The following is an 18,201-nucleotide window of genomic DNA, read 5'->3' as shown; positions in this document are numbered from 1 at the left end:
TACTCAAGGACTTGGAAGTTTTTCACTTTTGGTCGTACACCCCTGTTTTGTGATAACAAAGCAACCTGTGACATGGCCGAAAACCCCATGTTCCATGAACATACCAAACACGTTGAAATGGACTACTACTTTGTTAGTGAACGTGTCACAAGTGACGAGATTATACCCAGAAAAATCTCGTCTGACCTTCAACTAGCGGATACAAAGCCCTTGGCTCCATGCATTTCCAATGCTTCATTTATAAATATGACATCTCGATATCTTCTGGTTTAGGTTACTAAACTTGTTAATGAAAGAATTAGCTTTTGTGACATAAGTTTTCGTAATGATTTTAACAAATGTAACAGGTCCCCGACCATCGGGCCATAACCGTCCAGACCGAATTTTGGCCATCTTAAGTTGGATCTATGACTCTGATGGGCTACCTTAACCAAGCCACTCGTACAAATGAATCCAAAAATTCTTGCTTTTATTTCTGTTCAACAAGGCTAAAACCTCATTCTTTAACAGCATTGGGCATATACATCGAATTATAACCCAAAGCGAAAAAAAGAAAACCCCAAATCAGTTTCTTTGATCAGAAACCATATTCGTAAGTATACATGTGTATAACTGTAATTCTTGTAAAATGATCTATATTATGTACTAACACAAGGTTTCACAGCCGCACCGGTAACCCGTAATTCAGGTACGTTCTAATCCGCCCATCCCAACCAGCTGCAACAATGACGATACCCCACATATGTGGAGCCACAAAAGTGCTTTGATACGCACTTTTCAAAAACCTGTACTCTGATTTACGCATCGAAGGCGAAACACACACTTGTGTTGAATCCGGGAGTGTCTCAGCCGGCCATGTTGGCGGTGCCTTCAGCAACGACTCCAAGAAAAACCCACGGTTGGTTGATGGCGACGGCATTCTGGGTGAATCTATCGTGCTTCTTGGAACGACGACATTATTGGTATTGTTATTGTTATTTGATGCAAATCTTGGGGATGGAAGTGCTGCTGCTATGCTTTTGATACCACACCAGGGTATGGCCATTGTTGTGTTTTGTGATGAGAAGTTTTCGTATGATACATTGCTTTTGGGTTTCGTAAAGAGTTTGTCGGCGCTAGTGTGGTCCCACACGTATACGTTTGAATCCTCAGCAGCTGAGATTATGTGTTTTCCATCGGCTGTAAAGCATGCCGACATTTGGCTTCCTGAACTTCTATTCCCTGCCTCATACAAGTTTCAACAATCAAATGATTAATAGTACAACATTAACTCATTACAACAAAATCAATTCATAGAATGTCATATATGTCTAAAGGTCTGTTTGTTAACAGCTTAATGAGCTTAGTGAGACTCAGGGCCTGTTTACTTGAGGCTTAATGGATAAATTGGCTTATTCGCACAGTCATTTTAGGGTGTTTACTTCGGGTTTATTCGCCCAGACATGGGCTTATTCGCCCAGATGGCTACCATGCGTTGTCCACATTAAGCCAAAAAAAAAGACACTCCCTACCCTTCATTCCAACCCACGCCTCTCTTCTCCTCCAAGAATCAACGCTCTCTTCTCCTCCAAGAATCAACGCCCTCTTCTCTTCCAAGAACCCTAATCGGCCGATTATTTGTCTCCTCAAATCGAGTCTCTCTTCTCCAAAGGTAACTACTTCTCCTCTTTATCTATAGATTATTTGCTTTTAGAACCCTAGCTGCTCGATCGGTGCTCGATTGTTACTCTATTGCTGCTCTATTGCTGCTAGTATGTGCTCGATTTTTTGGGTTTGTTTGATCCATCGATTGCTGCTAGTATCTGCTCGATTTTTTGGGTTTGTTTGATCCAACGATTGTTGCTAGTATCTGCTCGATTTTTTTGGGTTTGTTTGATGCATCGATTGCTGTTAGTATCTGCTCGATTTTTTGGGTTTGTTTGATCCATCGATTGCTGCTAGTATYTGCTCGATTTTTTGGGTTTGTTTGATCCATCGATTGCTGCTAGTATCTGCTCGATTTTTTGGGTTTGTTTGATCCATCGATTGCTACTAGTATCTGCTCTATGCCCATAGTTAATCCTCAAGGGTAAATTGGTCATTTCTGTTATTCAGACTGTTGATTTAGACAGAAAAGTAAACAGCAACATAACTTTATCCAGACAGCCAAATTTATCGAGACAGACAAATTTATCCATACAGGACTTAATAGAAAATTTGGTAAACAGCCCCTCACATCTTATTCGGTCAGCTATTTTGGTAGTGGCTAAATGATATAGAAAGTGGCGTATTCAGTATATTTCTAGAATGGAGCTTTATACAAAAGGCCAAGTCTTTTACAAATTTGTCCCAGTTAAAGAACAAGCTCCTTATATCTATGAAAAAACTCTACAAATAAAATCATTTTTAATCTATGTAAACAGATTACTTCACATAAACAACTTTATTCATACACAACTTAATGGAAAACCAACCAAACAGCCCCTATATGTTATAAGACCAAACAATTGTGCGTCCTATATAAAGGTATTAACATGTTTTTCAAGATACTTTTGAAATAAAGTGTCATATTAGCTTTTTTAGCAGATACGAAAGTTGATCATCCACATGGTTTAAGATTCATTTATGTGGTTGATGATAAATGTACCAACATACCCTTGAATTTGCCTACGAGGTTGATTCCGCAAAGGATTCTCACTTGTGAATCCGCTGACGAAACAATAACTTTCCTGGAGTCGGTCGGGCAAAACTGAAAAATGAAGCATTACAATATTATAGCAAACGTTACAAAAAAGATATGAACAAATAAAAAGAATATGAACATTATTGTCAATACCTGAAATCCAGTTATTCTCTTTGTCCACTTCTTTTTACTCATTGAATATATTTGAGTACGCAATTGCAGCCGATCATCTGAGAAGAAGTTCATCAATTATTCAATTTACATCAATGGAATATTTGTAAACATGAGTCGAGTTTTATGGTAAAATCTACATACCGATGATATCATAGAAACTGCATTTGCCATCTAAGGTTCCCACAATGCTTCCCTATAGTAAGCAAATAAATATTACATTTTTTAAGTAAAATTTAAAGAAGCAAAAAGCATAAAAAGATTGGATGAATGAAACAAACCTTCCCATCTGGATAATAACAAACAGCAGTGACAATATCGCCAATATCAATCCAATCGATAACCTGACAACGATGGACATCCCAGATTCGTACTTTACCATCTATGGAGCCGCTGATGAAATAGTTGTCATCCACCGGATTAAACTCAACACATGTCACTGCAGGTAAAACATATGCAAACTTAAAATCCGATTTATCATTAAATGCATACTGGAAAAGAATATAAACCAGCCACCACTCACCATAGTTGTTATGGGTAAAAGTTTTGAGGCATTCATCGTGTCCAACTTGCCACATTCGAACAGTTTTATCAACGGAAGATGATAGAAGATACTGTATCATAAAACAGGCATTTGTTAAGATTATGCATCGCGGGTGTCTTCTAGAATTGAAAAATCTGATGATACCAAGTTACTAACCCCTTTTCTAGACCACGAGAGGGACAATATCTCGCCACCATGCCCATGGAACTCATGCACAGGTTTCTCCAAGATCCGGAAGACTTTAGGTGGTAGAATAACACAAGCCAGTTCTGATGATTTCCTGAAACCTTTAATCTTACGGGTTTTCTCTTTATCCACTTGGAGAGGGGCTAATTCAGAGAGATGATTAGTTGAAAAGGAAAAAGATGAAGGATCGGTTCCTTGAATCTCATATATTCTTGGATCTTGATCTTCAAAAATCTCCCAAATGCGCACCATACCATCATCACCAGCACTTGCCAAGTATCTGCCATCATGGCTGAACTTTATCATGGAGATAGCGCCATTGTGTGCTGGAAACTCTTGTGTGGCATAAAGGGATGATAATTCTTTTGATTTCTTTTTGTGTGTATGTACATGAACTGAGCGACCACAACCACTCCCCTTTGAATTTGTGTATTTGGGCTTCAAACTCACTGAATCCTCCTGTCTATCTGTGATTCTAGCCATAATATTTAGCTTTTGGAGCCAACCCTTCTTCCATTTCTTTCTCCTATCTAACAAACCAACGGTTTCACGTTCTCTTTGTGATGAACGCTGAGAAGATGAATCAAGATTTCCTTTCATCTCATTGGAACCATCGAAGTCAAATGATCTTTTCATCAACATGTCTTCACCTGATTCGTCCCAGTTTCCAGTTTTGACTACGAGATGATCCTTCACAGAACCAGAAGTCACCAACTCCATGCCTTTATTTGACCAATCACACAAAGATGGCTGCCTATACAAAAATCCATCCTGAAAGTCTGATTTTACAAGCATGGTGTCTTCTCTTATTTCATCAACAAAATCATCTTCATATTCCTCTTCTGGGTCTCTTACAAGCCATCTAGAATTCAAACCCATGAATCTCAAGAGTTTATCCCGACGAATATCGACACTATCCAGATTCCCAACCCAATAATCATATCCAAACCCAGAAGTAGAACAGTCCTCTGGTGAGCAATCGGAACCCGAGTCAGACATTGAAGCGAACACCTCACGGGCATCAAAGAAATCATCTTCTTGTTCTTCACTGCAACTACCCATCTTCAATTCTTATAATTTCACCTTGTCAAAACCTAACCCCGCCAAATAATGAAACAAAAACATAATTTAGTAGGGACCATTAAACTTCAATAGAACGAAATTCAACTTGTTTTTTAAAAAGGACGAACATGACAACAACCTTAACACCCTCACTTCAAGCATGATAGGTTATTATTCAAACAAACCAAGCATCGAACAATAGAATTAGATTATCCTCGATATACCAATCACCCAAATATTGTTTGTCTATATCAACAGATTATCCAAAGATGTAACGGATAAACCAATCATCCAAAAATGGGATTTTTCTTGATGAACTCGAATTTTCCAATAAACTAATATTAACAAAACTTTTGCAGATTTGAACACCAATCCGTATAAAACTAAGTTGAACAAACAACCATATGAAATTCAAGATCATAGTAAATGGGAGACAAAAATTCTAACCTTTGTAGTCATCGAAATTGAAGAAGTGTGAGTCTTCAGTTCTTCAACAGCCCCTCTCTCTCTCCCTCGATAAAACCTGTGTGAATTGTATAAATATTATGAAAGGGACAAATTTTGACTTCAGGAGAAATTGATCAAAATAAGGCCACTAGTCGGGATAGAGCGTTCCAAGAAACGAATAGATCCGAAAGTGGACATCGGGTTTGGGTTCTCTCTCTAGACCATCTGTCTTCTAGTAGTATATGACTTTCTCTCTCTAGTGGGTGGAGCAACCATGGGAATACAAAGGAGCGAGAAAGACATGGAGATCAGCGGGCCCTGTTTTGATGCGTCCCTTCAACCAACGGTTGCAACGATTACATCAATGTTACCATTTTAACTTTTATTCCATTTGCTCCAATTTCACCCTTTATTCTTTCTACTTGTTTTATAATAAATATTTATTATATACATTTAAAAATATATAATTATTATATTTTTTTATCAGTAAAAATATAAATTTACTCCAATTATAGTGAAACTTGACACTAATTTTAAGTCAAACTAAAATAGTAATTTAGACATTTATTTTAAGATATTTATTTCAAAATAAAGAACTAAAAGTTAAAATATCAACTGATTCTCCATTTTGAAAAATCCAACATTAATTGTAATATTAAAATATTTCGTTCATCTATTAAAATATTATTTCTCTCTCTAAATAATTATTTTCAAAATTTCATATTGGTAAAAAAAATCTATTAAAAGATATTTCACTCACATTATAATCATTTTTTTTGGGTAATCTCCATATTTGTAGAAAAAAAAACATTCTCTTATTTTCTCCATTTTGGAGATACCTTTAGGAATATGCAAAATCTCTGTTTTTTTCATTTTAGGGAATATGTTGGAGATGTTCTGATACATTTATTAATTTATACGATTTTCAAACTTTTCTAACCAAAAATAACATGTCGTTCAACTTATTATTTTGTTTTTGGAATGTTTTGAACGGTATCAAAATGACGAGCGTTCAAGTTTTAATGAATTTGAATCATGCAAATGAGTTAAGAAACTGAATCTGAGATATTTTTTCTAAGTATATCAGAATCGTCAAATATTCAAAAGAAAATTTCATTACATATTAATCAAGTTAATTAATAAATTACTAATTCGCTATGTTATTGATTTGAATAACTATTTTTATGTATGACTTTGTAATGCTTGATTAAATCAATATGTATATTTTTACCACTGATAAATGTAAAACGAATACATCTATTTTTCTCCAAAAGAGAACCCGAACAATTAAATCATCTACAATGTTTTTTAAATTTGTTTTCTTATCAATCAATATACTTTTTTACATATATTTTTTTCTGTTTAAAACATAATATTTTCGAACTTATAGACTTAATGTCGTTGTCTCACTCATAGCAAGTTGAATGGTACGAAAATAAATTTGAAAATAAGTGTTGTTGTGTATGAAAACGTCAAATAAAATTATAGTTGATAATTGAATAATTATTTACAGATTTTGTAAAAATAAACATATAAAGAATTATCATATTTTCTTTTCTTTTTCTTTTTCTTTTTTCTTTTTCTTTTTCTAATTTTATGGTAAATCCTTTTTCAATATTGTTAAAAATGTAAATTTAAAAACATTATTTAAATAATTAAAATATATAGTAATAATTAAGGTGTGATTTTCAAAGCTTGAAATTAGTAATAAAAAAAAAACAAATGGAAATTCCATAACTCCGAGTAATATTGGTTAGACTTCAACTTTCAAAGTTGCAGCTTTTTCTATAAAATGATGCATTCAATTGTTGAAGGTGGTAGTTTATGACCTCTAAATTGTCTCTTTTTTGACTTTTAACTTAATTTTTAATAATGATTTGTTTATTTTATATTTAAATTAAATAATTAATATCTATCTAGGAGCTAAGAAGAAAAACGAAACATCCTTCATGGGTATCTTTTATTATTATTGCTATTTAATATATTATTTGTTATATATTACAAAATTAATTTGTAGGGTCATTTAAGTCGACTTTTCTATCATTTTTTTGATAAAAAAAAAAATTAATGCAATAATCATTTTTTGCCGTTAGTTCACACCCTTGCATTAATCGGGGGCGGAGGGGATTCGGATTTATTGACATAGATGACAGGTTTGTATACATTCCAACTTCTTAGATTCTGCTTTTGAATAGGATTTACGAGATTTGTTTGCTTTGAATTGTAATCAGTGTTGAAAATCCCTTAATGGGAAATAAGATAATTTAATAAGGAAAATGACATAAAACAAGTATGTTTATATCAAAATACCATGATTACATTTATAATGAGAAAAGGGTAATTTTGGTAAAAAAAAGTTTGGTCAAAGTTTTTAATAATCACCAAATGAAAAGGGATGATGTCAAATGGGTCTAGTCAAAAATTTTGTAAATGTTATTTAGACCAATTATGACTAAAATGGCCTCCAAAAATGTGATAAAGTGACAATTACACCTTGCCATTCAATTTCAAACTTTTATGAATTAAACAAAAGTTAATCTAAAATTTAGAAGAACTCTTGCATGTAAATTTATTTGAAATTTAATTTAGAATACTGAAAAAATAAATTAATGCATGAATAATATGTATAGTATATGTCACAACCAATCCTGTTATTAAATGATAGTGATCACTAGTCCCGATCCACCCTACCAACCGGATCACTCCCTTCCCCTCGACTGTCAGTCCCCTTCCCTACCCTCCATCTCCCATTATGTCGTCCCCTTTCAAACGGACCCTCCAACCTTGTCTCCCTCTGTAATGTTCGTTGTATCTTTAGTTTTCTTTTTTAATTTTTATATTTGTACTTTAATCATGAAAAAATATATTAAACGACCTTTTATTGACTTTTTTTATTATTTAATAACAAAATATAAGAGATAATGTACAATGGTTTTTTCTTGCAGTATCTAATATGAAGATATGTTTGGTATCTGACAACAACTTAAGGTATGATATCAAAGGGCATTTGACCTAGCGATATCGTAGTTTTTTGGTCTCCTAGGATATTAGAGATTCAAACATCACCAAAGATTTTAGAGGGTGTTTGGTTAGAAGTATTAATATAAGGAAACGTTTGGCACTATATAATATAATGGACCCATTCCCCATGAGCATAAGTTTTTATTCCAACAGATATTGGAATAAATGAAAATTCATTCTCATTTTCATCCTTATTTTCATTCTTCAACCTGTATCAAACTGTCTCTAAAAGTTCTCGAAATAAAAACCTAAACTTTTTGGAAACATCTTAACGTTTAACACTTTCGTCCCTTCTTAACGTATGAGTGCAAAGATAACTTCAACACTTCGGCTAATCTTTCATATTATCATATCTTCTCTTTGTCTTTTTAAACTTTTCTACAATATCTGATATTGAAATACACGTTTAATTTTTAATTAAACAGTCAACTAAAATACTCGTGAGCTCTTTTCATTAGACTATTCATACTAATGTATCGTCTATGTTATTTTTGACATTTTACCAACACAATTAGATTATACGTATTCAACATCGTTCAAATTATATCTAAATCAAATTTTAGGCATGGGTCATGAATAAGTTGAGATTAAGGTCCAACGCTCTCGAAAACAAAAGATTAAAATCTTTCATTCATAAACAATATTTTTAATATAATACTGTAAACAAAGACTTTCTACAACATTCGCTTTGCTGGTGTGTTTTTTCTCCAATCCATTACACTTTTGTCGCAATTTCAGTTGGTGCAGGAAGATCACATTTATCATAAATTATCATGTTATGTATAAGGGTTGCTCCTACCACAATCGCCAAACATAGTTAGAAAACTGCAAAGGTACGTTGTTCATCTTTTTTACATGCTTCTTGCTGTTAAATTTTTATTTCTGATGATGAATATTTTTATTTTATTGGCCATTGTATACTTTTACCTTTTTCATTGGTTAAGTTAAATATATATATGTTTTTATATTTTAATTAAATATGTTATTTTGTTTTAAATTATTTAATAATAATCACAAACTTACATAAATTGAGTACATAAAAATTAAATTTATTAAAACTAAAAGATGAATATAATCATAATTTATGATACGTATAATAAAATACGTAAATCTCAAACTTGAAAGACTAATCTGTCATTTAAAAACTTTAACGTTAGACAATGTTATATCAAACTTGATATTTTACAATTTATTACATTATTAATGTGAATTATAATATGTTCATTAGAGCCATGAATAAAAGTATAGATTTGATGAAGCACCTCAAATCAGCGGAAATGGAATTTTCAAATAACATAATGAATCACTAAAAAGTCAAAATTTGATTCAAGCCACTTAGTTCCAACAAAAACTTAACTTAAAGTTGCAGTGATAAAACTTAAATCTCAAGTAAATATTAAGACTAAAATTAACTTCAAATAAATAGAAGTCCTCAAAAGCAAGTGGTCCTCTCTTCACAAAACTCCAAAATTTCCTTAGCTAGATATCTGTCGGAAGAAAAACACACTGTGAGCCAAATGCCTGGTACAAGCTAAGATTTCAACATCAACAAAGCATAACGCAATTGAAAAATTCGATTAAAAGTAAGGTTCCAAGGCATCTCCAATACATAATTACCACCGAACTCCCGAGTAATCAAAGAATTTTAAGCTGAAACAACAAGAGTTATTTTGCACAAACTGAGTTTCCTACACAGAGCAAAATGATAAGGCGAGATATCCAAACAAATCATAATACACTTGATTCACGATTCCATGAGTATCCAAAATCAGTGGCACGTATGGCACTACATTGCACACCGATGACAAAGCTCCAAAAGTTATAGGGTCGACCCGTACGCCTCCTGATAACCCATCATTCCATGGTCAGCTCTCATCAGAGCATACAAAAATCGGAAGGAGACACCATTGACTAATCACACTGCTATGGGTAGTGTCACGCTATTGGCACCACAATGACATGCCTATAGTACCTCTACAGGTGGAAAACTCGTTATTCTTATTCTCCAAACTAATTTAACATAAAGGTTCTACGTATACAAGGATGAACATAAAAACCAACCTCAACTCCGAGTATATTCATCATGCGTCAACATCTTATTACATTGGAAAATCAAAACCGTATTTCTCACGTAAAATAAGCCAACAACGCAAATCAAATTGAAGGTCTCAAATATTAAAGTTTTGAACAAAAATAGGTATTATTACAAAAAAAAATTCGAGAATCGAAATTGAAATTATCAACCAACGAAACAATTTAAGACAGTTGATTCACGACAAATGTCACAATATAATAAATATAACCGAATAGAGTTCGCTGAAAGAAGTACGCAAATCCATACCTGGCACGATATCCAACAATATAAGAGGTCGCTAAAATACCCGAGAACTCCTACTCGCTTCCAACAAAGCCTAATACCCCGAAATTACATAAACATAATTAGTACGACGAAACCGATATAATACAAATTTCTTATTGTCAAGATAACTTATACCAACCGATAATTAGCCAACCTTAAAAATACTTAACTTTCCCAAAACGTTACATTAACCTTATCGTAGCTTTTAAATTATAAAATTTATTTCTAAAAACATTTGGAACCAAAATATATATTTTTTAAAACAAATAAATAAATAAAGGATAGATATTTCTTTTGAAATTATCTAGATTAAAATGCAATAAAATCCTTAAATCAAGATTGAGACTGTTAAATCTTCATAATATAATTGTCCCAGACGTTTTTGTAAAATATTTTCTGAAACAAGGCCATAACTATCAAAACAGTACCTGATATTGAAAACAATTTTAATAACATAGGCTAATCTGTAATTTCTAAAAGGTGCATACAACTATCAGAGTAACATTCTATTATTGTTGGAACTGAACATATGAAACATCTCTTATAAATAAGGGTCTAAAATGTAAAAAGTCAAAAATTGTGGGTCTAAACAAAATAACTCATGTGATGGTGTGTTCTCCACCCGATACGACTCATATTTATAACTTTGGACCTATATTCCAAACCAACCCAAAAATCATTTGATTTTCATTTTTTTTATTTGTAGTAGACGTTTTTATGTTATTTTATACACGAAACTCATCAATTTCATTAACAAACCTCAATAAAATAGCCATATTTGAGTAACTCTAAAAATTGGGTTAGAAACACCATTAATAATATCATTAAAAAAAACTTCAAAGATCATAGATAAAAAACGCTCAGAACTCAAAATTAACAAGGCAATAAAAAATAAATATGCAGATTGTAATCGGAGACTTACCTCCAAAATGTGACTCAATTCTTGAACCCCAAACTTAAGTTTGAACAAGATTTATGACTCAGAAAAACTCACGATGCTAATAAAATAGTCTAAAATTTGATTATATATGTAAACCCTTTATACTTATAGGATAAATAAAAAAGATAATTATGAAATTAGAATTTAATTTCTAAAAGATACGATTAACACTTCTCCAAGATATATCCCGAACTTATTTAATTTATTTAGTATTTTTTTAAACCAAATTTACATAATTATAAAAGTCGATCAACTTTTAAATAGCTTAAATTCAGCCTTTAATAAAAAAACTAATTTTTTATCACTTTTTATAACTAACTAGTTGTGTACCCGCGTAATGCGACGGGAGCCATGAATTTTAACGATTTTGAAGTTTCATTGGTTTTATAAGATAAGATTTAACGATGATATATGTTACACTTGGTTTTTACATATTAATACAATTTGAATAAATAAAAGTTATGGTTCCAATTACAGACTATCGATGAAAAAATTTGTATGACAGTTTAAAATCCAATATATTTAAAATCCAACATATTTAAACGACTTCACAAATGTRTTCGATTTACACCAAGAGCAAAGAACCAAGAAACTTGAGTTTTAAGATAAACACTCAAAACCAATAAAGAAAACTACAAATTTGACAGATCATAAGCCATGAAAAAACCAAAAAAGATGGGTTTTAGAATGAAATTTTAACTGTTTACCCTCTTTCTTGTCCAGAAACTCAGATTAAGGTTGAATTAATACATGTATATATATATTTCAAAAAACCCAAGAACATATTAATTCAGAACATATTATACAGTGCAATTTAGACAGCCTAACCCCAAAATATATATATATATATATATATATATATATATATATATAAATAACTATAAAAGTATAAATCGTAAATATTAAAAATATTTTTTCACAATATGTATAATATATAATAATATAATTAAGTAAAAAACTATTCAATATTGGATTCATTTCAAAGGTATTAACGAGACGATTATAATGGTGCAACTTGTTAAAATAAAAATGTATTTTTTAAACATGTTTTAATTGATATACGATTATGTATRTTAATTTGATAAAAGTTTAAAATGAAACATTTAAAAGTAAATGACGTAAAGTAAATTAATTAACTAATTATAGRAGTATAAARTKTAAATTTAAAATTATAATTTTAAAAAAATCGGTTGTGAGAGAGTGAGTGTATGTGAGGAGAGAAGAGGGTGAAAAAGTGACGTAAGGGTGGTATAAAGGGTATCTTGATCATTTAGTATTTTAAGACTTTTGTTAAATTTGCTTAATAAAATAGTATAGATAATATTTTATATAAATTAATTTGGTATATTGGTTGTTAAGAATGGAGCCACCTTGGCCCACCCTGATCTTTTAAGACAAAAGTCGTCGCCCCTTATCGCAGGTTTACATGGTATGCGAATCTAAATAGAATTCTTGTGATGCCTACTTATGTTGTCACATTTGCCTCAATCTCTAACATATTTGTATGTTGTCATTTCTGCTCACCACCAGTTTTCAGAGTAAGGATATAAACGGGACGGGTAATGTATTCCTTAACCCTCTATCCCGATCCTGTCTTGACTCTTCATTAATCCTTGATGGGTTGGGAGGGAAGGACTCCCCTGCGGGTTTCGAGGAACCTGCCGAGTAACCGTTCTTCGTTTGGTTAAAAAAATAAATACAATGTAATTTAAAATTAAAATTATAATAAATTGTCACTACATTATTTATCAATATTAAAAATCAAATGTATTTGTCATTTAATACTAAATGTTTACATAGATAAATACATGTATACATATATATATATATACATATAACAAAAAATATTAATTGTGGTTGGGTTAAGGCAGATAATCCCATATCCGACCCAACCTTGATCCCGCTTTGGGTATGAAAATAAACCCATGTCCCCACTCCATAACTCGTCAAAACGGGGAATCCCTGTCCTGTTAGGGACGGGTACCCGTCCCATGGGGTAAAGTTTCCATCTCTATTCCAAAGTCCCACTCTCATAAACTTACATTGTCACTCATAATTCCATTTTAGAGTTTAATCCATTTTATTTTGTATTCCAAATAGATTCTATAAAATGCATAATGAAAAGTTAAAATCTCCAAAAGAAAATTTCATATTCATTTCGACCAGTTTCTCCATCTTATAGATTACAATATAAATTGCATTTTTGGTTCCTCGTTTGTAACTGCCTTTTTTTCATCATTTGAATTCCTAAAGTACACTTTTGGTTCAAAAATCGTTTTTTAGTCCAAATAAGTCTCTCCTATTGATGTTGGTAGAGAGGGATCTATTAAGTTAGTCATGTGTCCTTCGCATTGAGACACATTTATGTCTTTCAACAGTCGAACACCTTTTTATTTTATATTAAAAAAGTAAAAACAATATTTATTATTTTATATTACTAGAAGGATGCTCTAGCGAGACATATCTCAATTTTCATGTTTTGTTTTATTATTTATCTATGTTGATGTAATACGGTTTTTAGTGGTTTTGAGAAAGCGATAATACTTTTATCTTTGAATAAAATGTAAATTTAAATATATCATAAAATTTAGAAAAAATATCAATATTCGTATCAAATTTACTATTTAAAGTTCTGGTTTTTTTATGTAATTTATTTAAAATCAATATTTTATTTATAATTTAATTTAGATTTAATAACGAGATAATTTATTTATCATTTAATAATATAATTTTTATAAAGATAATAATTAAGTATTCTGTAATATTTCAATGATTATCTTAATTATATTTAGATTTTTTATATTTAAAATAAGATGTTTATCTTGTATTTGATTATATTTATTTGCAGTTAGTTACATGAATTTATAATAAGTTGTATTTACGTATAATTTACTTGTAATCTTAAATTTTAAGTAATATGTGTTAATAAAGAGTATTTTATATATAAAAAATGGTTTTTAAGAATTTTTATCAAATTAAGAATATAGATAAAATAAATAAACAATTAATTAAAAATCACCATGTTCCATTTCCTTCCTTGAATCTATAGCTCACCCTATTTTCTCATTTAAACCTAAAATCATGAAGCCCCCAAACCTGGAAATCTTGAAACCATTCTCCCGTAAATCATGAAACCATGAACCATCCCCTACTCTCCAATATATCGCACCAGATAAACACCACAACCACCAGCCGTCGCACCATATTAATATCTCGTTGAAGATACGTCACTAGAAAACCAACGAGACTGACGCTTCAATGAATCGATGAACCAGACTGTCCTCTGAGTGATCGATTTCCAACGAGATCGATGCTTTGTTTGAATCGATTTCCAACAAGAATCCACGAGACCGATGAATAGAGGAAAACCAAAAACCACGAGACTGATGCTTCGATGAGGTTCTTTGATTTGATTTTAAATTTTGGGGTTTTAATCCAGTTTTCGACTCTCCTCCTCTCTTTGCCTTTAAGTCGGCTTGGGATATACATGTCAAAATGCTTCATTTTAGCCTCCTAAAACATTCCCCTTATTATATTTTTCATATTTGTGTGATTAAACTGGTCACTTTAAAAGTTGTGGTATATGTTAGACTGTAATGCAATGGACTCATAGGCATAAGAGTCCGTTTTTATTTAACATGAGATAGTTTCCCGTTTGTAATTAAAAAATTGAGAAGTAAAATTTCAAAATCTCTAAAAAAGAATTAATACATTTTCTATTTTGGAGACTATACAATTACTTATATAAATTAAAATATTCTATACAACTTATAACGTGTTATTTCTTCATCTTAAACATTTAAATTCAAATAATCTCATTGATAAAATAAATAAAAAATCATTTATTTCTCATAAATAATTATTTTTTAGAAACATCTTCAAATTTAGTGAATTTCATCCCTTTTCTCTTATTTTCTTTATTTTAAAAAAGTTTTAAAGAATTTAATGAAATATGAGTAAATTACGTTTATTCGTTCCTATGATTTGTTAAAAAAAATTGGATTTTGTCCCCATAATTTTAAAAATTCAATTTTCATTTATGTGGTTTTGTAATTTATTTTTATTTTCGTTGTTGAGAACAAAACACTTTTAATAATAATTGATTAAAATAAAAATAAATTATATATCATAAAAATAAAAAATTTAAACCATAAAGATAGAAAAGATAATTAATTATAAATTATAAATCATAAAAATATTGAATAAAAACTTAATTTACTCTTAAAATAAAAATCTCTAAAAAGATGCTCCAATGAATCAACCTTTTCTAAAAATATTCTGGTCTGTGTTTGTGCGTTGGAGATGGTGAAGCAGCCATTACTGAGATGTGTCTATGTGGTTCCACGTGTTAAGCATAAAGTGTGAATTTGACCACCGGATCAAACACCAATTAATAGATTATTCTCTTCCCCTTTGCACATAATAAAAACGATACGCGTTTTATAAACATATTTATACTATATTATAAAATATTTGATAAAAACTTTTAAAAATAACTTTTTTATGTGTAAGGTACTGTTTATTAATGCATATTACTTAAAACTCAATATTACAAGTAGATTGTGCGTAAGTACAACTTATTAAAACTTCATATCTGAATTTGTGTAACTAACTGTAGATAAACATAATCAAATATCTCATTTTAAATATAAAAAATCTAAAATATAATTAGAATAATCATTGAATTCTAACATAATACTTAATTATTATCTTTATAAAATTTATATTATTAAACCAAAAAAAATTATTTCATTATTAAACTTAAATTAAATTATAATAAAAAATAAATTAAAGAAATTACAGAAAAATAGAAATTTTAAATAGTTGATTTGGTATTAACATTGATATATTTTTTCAAATTTATATTTTATTTAAAAATAAAATCATTATTGTTTTATTAAAAACACATAAAATTGTATCATAATATCGACAGAGACAAATAATAAAATAGAACATTAAAATCGAGATGTGTCTCGCTGCATTACACGAATACTCTTTTAGTAATATTAAGATGGCGTTTGTTTTTTAAGAGGTGCTTAAGTCTGAAGTCTGAATTCACTTCTGAATTTTAAGAGGTGGTGCTGAAGTCTGAAATATGAATCAGTCAGACTGTTTGTTTTTACGTCTGAAATATGAAATCTGAATCATTGAAATCTAGGCTTTCTTTGCAAGCATTGGAAGCTCTAAAAGCAATTAAGAGGTTTTAAGTGAAAATGTTACCTCTAAATAATTCAGACATAATCAGAGCTTTTAAGCTCTTAATTGAAAAAAAAAAAAAACAAACACACTTAATACCCTAAGGTCTGACCGATTCAAATATAAGAGAGTATTAAGTGTTTTTTAGGTAAAAACAAACAGAGCCTAAATAATTAATAATAAAACGTGAAAATAACGTTTTGTTTTTTAAAAATAGAATATTTATTTTAAGATAAATTAAAGAAATACAATAAATATTTATTTGTAATGGATTCATTTTTGTGGTTTGAAATTGAAAATGGGAGTCGAGAGGACCATGTAGAAGTAGAACCATCAAATATGGATGGAATTTTCTGCCTCTATTCCCATTTACCTCATGGACGCTTTAAACGGACACGTTAGAAGAGTTAGAGTATAGTTCACTTTTGGTCCATAATATTTATTAATTTTAACGGTTTTCGTCCTCAGTTTTATTTTAACATATTTGTCTATCATGTTTATCGATTATCAATGGATTTCGTCTCTCCGTTTAACGGTCGTTAACTTTTTTCGTTAAGTCCAATTTAATGAAGGGTATTTTACATGTTTTTTCTTGTTTTCCAAAAACCATCACTTTTTAGAGGGACCCCTTATGTAATTATATCTAATGCATTCACACATACATTCAATTCATACACAGGGACCAAAGAAACCTCAGTCGGTCACTCTAAGATGAAACCTCCCCAACTTCCTCTCCTCGATGAATGCTCCCCCTCCATATATTTATGTAAATCGATGACCCTGCCCCTCAATCTCTTTCTCTTTCTGTAAATCGAGTTTTGTCTTCAGCAATCCCACCCCTTTTCCCGTCGATTTTCAGGGTTCACTTTTCCATCGATCCAGATTTAGGTTTGTTCACGGAGATGGAGTTTACAGAATTACAGCTATGAACAGAGGTCAAATGAGATGTAGATGAGTCAAGGTTAGGGGGCAGAAGAGACAATAGTAGTCAGAATGAGAAGGTTGGGCTTGCAAATTGCAATGGTAGGTGCACCTTTTTGAACACCCACACCCTCCCCATCGCTACAATTAAATTCTGCATCCAAACTTCCTTGTTCAAATTGCATCAGATAAAATATTCCCTCTCCATAGCTTTTAAGCGAAATATGATTCATCTACATGTATTCATCCTTAGTGTTAGTTGTGGTCAATGGTTGGTGTCAGTCACTTGTGTGAGTTGAGGATGAAAGATATGGGGAGAAAGAAGGTAGGTAAAAAGACTATTTTATCCAACGATGGTTGTTGTTGTGATTTGGTACCCGACGATTTAGTCCTCTATTCATTGGAGACTAGTAGAGATGGCCAAATGGGCCCGGCCCGGCCCGTAACCGGAACTGGTAGTATTAGTAACTGGTTGTGGACCAGCCGGTAGTTATGAACTGGTTGGTGATTTTGGCGTTTTCTAGGACCGTAACCGGTTATAGGATCGGCCCGGCCCGGCCCGGTCAACGAAAGTCAACGAAACGTATAAATATATATAATAAAACGTATTTTTATTGTGTATTTATAAACGTATTTATAAACGTATATATATAAATATATAACAAAACGTATTTATAAACGTATATATATGT

General features: G+C 31.1%; 1 protein-coding gene across 2 annotated transcripts; it reads right to left on the bottom strand.

Annotated features, from left to right (window-relative positions):
• Window positions 1-553: 553 nt before the first annotated feature.
• LOC112528780 (uncharacterized WD repeat-containing protein C3H5.08c-like) lies at window positions 554-5,184 on the bottom strand. Of its 2 annotated transcripts, none has more exons than XM_025139852.1 (8): window positions 5,073-5,184; window positions 3,534-4,657; window positions 3,357-3,447; window positions 3,115-3,272; window positions 2,978-3,029; window positions 2,816-2,892; window positions 2,635-2,728; window positions 554-1,221 (listed from the first exon to the last, which is right to left on the bottom strand). In XM_025139852.1, exons 2-8 carry the CDS (start codon window positions 4,623-4,625, stop codon window positions 659-661), a joined length of 2,127 nt encoding a protein of 708 aa, XP_024995620.1. In that variant the 5' UTR covers window positions 4,626-4,657; window positions 5,073-5,184; the 3' UTR covers window positions 554-658. The 2 variants fall into 2 exon arrangements, with proteins under 2 accessions (XP_024995620.1, XP_024995622.1); XM_025139854.1 differs by having other exon boundaries at window positions 2,647-2,728.
• Between the last annotated feature and the right edge of the window lie 13,017 nt (window positions 5,185-18,201).

The sequence above is a fragment of the Cynara cardunculus genome, assembly GCF_001531365.2.
Source record: "Cynara cardunculus var. scolymus isolate 2C chromosome LG 15, CcrdV1, whole genome shotgun sequence".
In the NCBI taxonomy this organism is placed as follows: Eukaryota; Viridiplantae; Streptophyta; class Magnoliopsida; order Asterales; family Asteraceae; genus Cynara; species Cynara cardunculus.
This window is presented reverse-complemented; position numbering and strand designations above follow the sequence as displayed.